A 7,639-nucleotide genomic window follows, 5' to 3' on the forward strand; every position below is an offset into this window, starting at 1 on the left:
ACGTTGTGAGCTTGTAGATCAACTGTTTTCGGCAAAGATATTTCGTGTAGGGTTTAAGTGGTTAAATCTAAAAAATCTAATCTTTAAGTGGTTGAATGTAAAGTAGATTTACATTTGGTTTCATCTGACAGTTTTGCAATACTTCTTAGGATGGGGAGACCAAACGGACTGTTGAGCCAAGACCTTAGAATAGCTACAACTATAGAATTCAAATGCAGAGGCTGGGAGCAAAAGGGTTTGGACCACAGATGGGGGAGCGTGGCTGATTAGCGGCTGTCCTGTCAAGGGTACATCGCCCCTCGCCTCTCCCCCTCCCAGCATCTCTGTCTCTACCACACCTCAAAAACGTCACCATGAATATGCATGAGCACGAAGGACACGAGAGAAAGGGATCAACATGCGTTATTACATGTGGAGTGGGTTCATGTTAAAACATCAACATACATAGAGCTGGTTCAAACTTAGCAGTATAGAAGGGAGATCGCAGGAAACAAACAGCGATTTAATCCTTAGGCTTAATTAGTAATTACTGTACAAAATGGGTATTTTAAGCAACGATTCTCCCAGGCCCCAGGGAGAAGTCAAATGAGGACTGCTGGCAACGTGACAGCAGTGTACATGTGCACGTGTGGACAGTCTTTCCATATTGTCCACTTAATTACTGATTCATAATACCATTACATTCATAATGTAACCTTGACTGCATGCATCACGAGCCCAGAGCAACGCACAATGCCAGGGTCACACACTGTATCACATCACATCAAAACAAGCAAGGACACACCCTACACCCTACAAACAGTACACACACACGCGCGCGCACACACACACACACACACACACACACACACACACACACACAGCGTGCACGCATGCGTGCACACGCAGACACACAAACACACACACACACACACACACACACACACACACACACACACACACACACACACACACACACACACCTGGAGTAAATCTTGCAAGCATGGAAGAAATAACTTATATGTATTCAAAATAAGAACATTTGGCAAACATGTGCCTCTTTGTTTACATGCTGAAAACAAAGAGTACACAACATTTTGTGCACAATTTAACAAGACAGAAATTTTGAGAAAGAGCAGCAAATAATTGTGTGAATAAAAAAAAAAAGCTTTTTAAACAAAACTTTTTTCCCCCCATCTGTTAATGATTTGAAATGATGGGAACTGTAAGCTCACACGGTGAAAGTTTAAAGGTGAACTTCTCTAATAGTCAAATGTCACCCTTATCAGCATGTTTCTGTCACCCCTATCAGCAGGATCTGTCACCCTCATCACAGCCATTCTTCTCCCTGTCGCCTCCTCTGACTAAACACAAGGTTATACGCACAACACCACGCTCTCGTATTTCTCATATTTAGGGTAAAAATATACTGACCTGCCCTGGCGCTGACACACACACATTCTCTTCAAGCAGTTCAGCCGTTCAAAGAGAATCCGTTTAAACGCGTCTATATACATTGGACCCGCCTGTATAATAAAAATAATAGGCCCACTTAATAAACAAAATACGAGTTGTGAGCAAATTGAAATCGAATAGCTTTTAAGTGACAGCTGATACCTATAGTGGCTATAAGCCCAGAGAAACTCAGACGCGATGTGCACCACCTCACACAGAATATGTGTCTACTAGTGGAGATGCTCTGAGCACCAGACCCGTGATCATATAGTAGGCTAGAGAGAGAGGAGAGAGAGAGAGAGGAGGAAAAAAAAACTGGCAAATCTGACAGCGTTAAAGCTGCACTGGTACCCGGACCACAGGGAGGACAGATAGACACGTTATACAAATGTTTGTTTTAACTTATATGACGCGTATACAGTCCTCATTTAGCCTAAGAAGAAATATCCCTAATGGTCTTTGTCTAGCCTTGGATCAAGACTATCATAGATGTATTTTATCGAGTCTGACTTTTAATTTACTTTCGTATCTACGATAGTCTTGGCTAGCACCCTCCCAGTGTGTCCTGCACTTTCACCAGTAAAGCCCGCACTTCTCCGTACATGTACAAAACATATATATAAGGTGCTTAACCGGTTGCCCCAAATGTTAACTAGCGGTTCGGAGTCTTTGTGCAATGTATTAGTCCGTATTTTTGTGTTTTGTGTTTTAATCCCGTCTGTGGCCGAGCGCCATCCCCCCCCCTCGTTTACTTCCTGTTTACATTGAGTGTAATTCCGGCTTTCACCGGATGCGCCCCGTAACTGCCGCCCATTGAGGAATACAGGGAACTATCGACAGAATCCGATACAGACGAGATTAAAACACATATCTATTGAAAAATGCGGACTAATACATTGCACAAAGACTCCGAATCGCTAGTTAATATTTGTGGTAACCGGGTCAGCATCTTATATATACGTTTTGTACATGTACGGAGAAGTACGGGCTTTACTGGTGAAACTGCAGGACGCACTGGGGGGTGCTAGACAAGACTATCGGAGATACGAACGTAAAAGTCAGACTCGATAAAATACATCTATGATAGTCTTGATCCAAGGCTAGTCTTTGTCTGTTTCTTTAGATGATTCCCCCCAAATTCTCACCTTCATGTCTGCGTTCTTCTCGGCGTATCTTCCTTGATCTTCATCTAGCAAACCAGCTTTGTTGATTTATTTGCATTTAACCGACATGTCTTTATTGGACCGTGCCGTTTATTAAGTAAAAAATAAAATCACGTTGGTGGTATAGGTAGGGGGATTCGGGAGGTAGTATCGATTTCTTTTACCCGACTATGGTGTCACTGAACTGCAGACGCGGCGCTTTAATTTGCGGCGATGATCAATTAGCGTCTCGTTGACTTATTATTGTCCCCCAATAAAGTGTGACATGTATCATGCTATTGTCCTTGTTCCCAAATAATCACTTTTAACAGAAAAGGAGAAACGATAATGAGAATGACAATCAATGTAACTTGGGGCGTAAAGGGGAGGGAAAGAAAAGAGTTCAAAGTACCGCCCCTTTATTCTCTTATCTGCTCAGCAGTTTAGTTTGTGCCAGAAGTACTCAGATATTTTTACTTAAGTAAAAGTACAAAAGTATTGGCATCAAAATATACTTAAAGTACCAAAAGTAAAAGTGCTAAAATGTTTGAAAATAGCAGATGTACAAGCTCTCAACCCGTCACGATGCAAAGCTTTGTGAGCTTGTAGATCGGCTATTTTCAAATAGCCTATGTATAAAAAAGGGCTGAGGTGGTTAATGTATGTTTTATAATATATAATAATGTATATCTGCAAAGTAACTAGTACGTTTTCAAATAATTGTAGTGGGGTAAAAAGTACAATATTTGTCTCTGAGATGTAATGGAGTAGAAGTAAAATTGAAAATTGAAAATGCTCCAGTAAAGTAAAACAACCTCAAAATTGTACTAAGGTACAGTACTTGAGTAAAAGTACTTAGTTACTTTCCACCACTGGTGTGTGCTTCGGTTCAAGTTGATGATGGAGGATCGAGAGGCTGAGGCTGAGAGCAGCAGAGTACAGTGAGCTACCTAGGCTGGCATGCTGCAGCATCCAGACCCAGCAGCATATCAACTATACAAATCATAGATAATCAACACGCTTTATCTGTACATGTTCACGTGGTCTATAATTCACCTCTATTAAACGTAATGTCCTGACTGTAAATGCAACTGTAAATGCTGTTTGGATCAGTCAGTGATTCTCAGATCTCAAACTAACATTTAATGTCAAGGATTAGGACACAAACAGCATAGGAATTTGTTATGCCAGGGTTTTTGATTGAATATTGTTCTTAACAGTTTGCAAAAACAAGGCACGGTGGCACAGATTTATACACAAGAATGCTAAAAGGATGACCCAGATAAGCCAGATAAGGTATCACCATAAGCAGAAGCATTTTGTTGTCAGATTTGATTTAGTACAGAAGTAAAATCCATAGTGTTCATTTGACTGTTTGGTTCCACTTATACACTCTTCGGAGTTCATTTAAACTAAGGATTTTATTGTGTTGCCTATAATGAAAGTAGCCTTGTGCAAACTGATAGGAGTCAACACTTTCAGGCTTTATACAGGGCCCAAAAAGCCGGCCTATAAATCTCTCTCTCTCTCTCTCTCTCTCTCTCTCTCTCTCTCTCTCTCTCTCTCTCTCTCTCTCTCTCTCTCTCTCTCTCTCTATAATCATTAATATCACGTTATTTCGTAATAGCCGGTGTAATTAAATTATATCAAACTGTCTGTTCCTGATTGCTGGGGACTGGGACTCCGCCCTGGAAGGAGGAACCCCCTCAAAGTCTTCTGGGGGTCCCCATGGAACCACTAAAATCCTCGACCCAGAACCTAAGGTGACTGTCTCTCACTTAATTAAAGTTTATAACCCAAAGGCTTTCCGCTCCCGTTATGTAAATAAAGTTAACATTTACATATCGCATCTGCGTTGTACGATCTGCGGGAATTGTAGTCTTTTCTGTGAAAACAAACAGGACGGCAAACGTCCACAGAACTACAAGTACCACAATTCCTTGTCTCTTCTCTGCCAGACAGTGCCTGCCCTTTCCAAACAAGCATCATGGCGTCGTGCGGCGGTCAGAGCGACAATGCTGGCGCTTCTGAAGAGCTGGGAGAGAGAAAGACAGGGGCGATCTCTTTTGGATTCAGTAAAACCGTAAACAAACCCAAATTCTCCAGCAACAATGCGGCGAATGAAGACGATCGAGATTACCTGACCGGAGTCGACGGGAGGGAGCTGCAAAGGTATGCTAACATGCTAATTATTGCAGTCGTTATTCTAAACAGAATAATAATTCTTTATTTGACCAAGTTATTTTGTGCACACAATGAAGATGACCAGTGATGTTGGTGCCTTTCAAAATAAGACACGTTCATTTGCAGCAAAGCGAACAACGTATTACAAACACAGTGAAGTTGTGGAGACTACATATTACGCCATTGTGATGTGTATTTTATTACATATCTGCTTTAATGATTATTCGGGTCTTGTTTTAAACTACTGTCAGTCACTTAATACCTAATGGACATAACTTAGGGTCAGCTACTGTCATCTAGTTTCATATCCATTTTACATTTCTGGCAGAAAACGTGTATTTAGTAAAATATCTCCACTTTACCATGAGATTCACATTTCACACAGACCACATTTCCTTCAGTGAGCACATATGGACTTGTCGATTTGTGTGCCCCATATGTATCACTGGATGAAACGTGGTCCTGTGAAACTCGTCCTCTATGCAGGAGGGCATAGTAGTGATCTATGGCTGTGTATGGAATACATGAAATGATGTAATATCACAGCCATTCTAGGGCTATGGCTAGTTAAGTTATCCCTTTCTTACTGTCTTACTGACTGTTTCAGTTCAAAGCCAGTGGCGAAGCCGAAGGAACTCATCATCCCTCTAATTCAGAAGAACCGCTGGTGTCGACCGGACCATGTCGAGGACAAAGCCGAGGACAAAGCCATCCAGGATCAAAAGAAGGATGACAAAACCCAAACCACCGATCTTGAACCGGAATCTGTCGAATCCCAGGCTGTCAAAGAACTAATTGAAGGTGTGTGTGTGTGTGTGTGCGCATGCGTGCATTATATGTTGCAGTATCATGCATGGACATCTAAATCAATTATCTATATATCTTGCATTTTTAGATTCCCGGAGGGAGCTTGAGAAGTGGGAGAATGGGTCTAAGAAAGAATACGACCTCAGCATCCCCCTGCTGATGCAGAACCAAGCCCCACAAGGCTACGAGGATGGAGACCAGGTCAAGGTGGACTTACGTCCAGAGTCTGTAAGTATCTGATATGTCCATGGGTTAGAAAAGATCTAGTCAGTTCTATACAGGAGCATGTTGGCTTGTCCTCAGCCATAGCCAAGTGTAAAAAGTTACCTCTTCATTTGACTTATACTACTATTTGATTGAAGCCTACCTACATTATTTAATTTGCATTTTTAATGTAGACATTTAGCTGACTGTTAAGAGGCACTTGACAACAGTAATCTAATCACAGACAGTATTGTAATCAGCGCTTACCTGATGTTGATATAGTTTGTGAGTGTTGACTTGACCAAAGAGTCTGATTTGTGATCTAAAGGTTGGACTGCAGTGTGGTTTGGTGTAAGATGTTCATTGTCGAATGTCAGTCTTGTATCGTTCCCACTCGTCGTCATCGTGGAAGTCATTTCCAAACTGGACAGTGGCTTCACGGACCATCTTTCTCCATTTGCTTCAGTTGTTTTCCTCGCTTCAGTTTAGGCTGAAGCAGCATTCTTTTAGATGGATTTTCACAAAAAAAGCCAAACTCTGAGCCTAATGATTAAATAAAAGAACTCTACAACACTGTGAAGAACAAGGCAAAACATGAGGGGATACAAAATTAATTTGTAGACCTGCTGTCCTCTGAAATGTGAATAAAGATGAGTGGATACATTTTTCTGCCAAGATTGAGAAATTGATGATATCATATCATATCTCAGAATAAACAGTGTAATCTGCTAGAGAAGCATTTCCGAGGTCATGTAAACATTCCCAGTAGCAGGTTGAGTGCCAGGTAGACAGACTTGTTTCACTGGGAATGAAACTTGAGTGTGTGAAAGTGCTGACTGTAGAATATCTACAGTGACCAGCTATAACCATACCCTGTATAGTGTGTCTTTGCTCACCAGTGCATTCATATGCATGAGTTACTTCCTCAGTACAGAGCAGTTTGGGAGACAGATGGTCTGCAGCTTTCTCTCTACAGTAGAGACGCACAGAGGAGTAACCGTTTCCGAATTTCAGCTGCATTGTCTGAAGGAAGCCAAACCAAAATAAGTTTTACTCTTATGTACCTGTCCTGTACTCAAGATGTAACAATAAAGTACAACCTTGAACCTTGAGCAGAAGTCCCCCAACCCCTCATCCCTGTCTTGACGTATTTGTCCTCTCTCATTGTCCATATGACAAGAGGAATACAAATGACATGAATGAATGAACTCACCCTGCCTGTGGTGGGTTCACTTTAATCCATTTTTGTATGTTAAAATGCGCTGCGCTCTCAGCTTCTCTAAGAGTGGGGGCCTGATTAACAAGGCTACTGGCATGTTGTGGGCCGTTAGTTCCACGTATGCGCCATGTGTGCATGTTGTGGGCGGCAGTGCCATGCATGCATCCATGCTGCAGTTCCAGCCCGGTGACTTTTTATTCAGCCGTGGCTGAGTCTGACAGCCTGGACCCAGAGGGCGGGTTGTAAGAACATCATCAGTAACCGCTTCTCTGAACTGACACATAGCTTTTGTTTTTACAAACTGGGAGGATCTCATTGAACCCTTATCAATGTATTTTTATATTATTCATTTTGTCATTTTAATGGGTTGTAACTTTTGAATATAGAATGTGTGGGTTGTAACTTTTGAATATAGAATGTGTGTGTGTGTGTGTGTGTGTGTGTGTGTGTGTGTGTGTGTGTGTGTGTGTGTGTGTGTGTGTGTGTGTGTGTGTGTGTGTGTGTGTGTGTGTGTGTGTGTGTGTGTGTGTGTGCGCCAGTCTACAGAGGCAGATTATGAGAATGTTCCAGTTGAGGCTTATGGAATGGCCATGCTGAAGGGGATGGGCTGGAAGGCAGGGGAAGGAATTGGACGAACCTTTAAACAGTG

General features: G+C 41.9%; 1 protein-coding gene across 1 annotated transcript in view; it reads right to left on the reverse strand.

The window, feature by feature from the left end:
* The window catches only part of LOC311054099 (membrane-associated guanylate kinase, WW and PDZ domain-containing protein 3-like), a 75,504-nt gene extending 68,139 nt beyond the window's left edge, over positions 1-7,365 (reverse strand). The window contains exon 1 of the mRNA XM_084069979.1: positions 6,039-7,365. Within this exon, the coding sequence (XP_083926105.1) occupies positions 6,039-6,187 (149 nt within the window). The 5' untranslated portion in view covers positions 6,188-7,365. The remainder of the gene's footprint in view (positions 1-6,038) is intronic.
* Between the last annotated feature and the right edge of the window lie 274 nt (positions 7,366-7,639).

This window comes from Gymnoscopelus microlampas, assembly GCF_963454915.1.
Source record: "Gymnoscopelus microlampas genome assembly, chromosome: 10".
In the NCBI taxonomy this organism is placed as follows: Eukaryota; Metazoa; Chordata; class Actinopteri; order Myctophiformes; family Myctophidae; genus Gymnoscopelus; species Gymnoscopelus microlampas.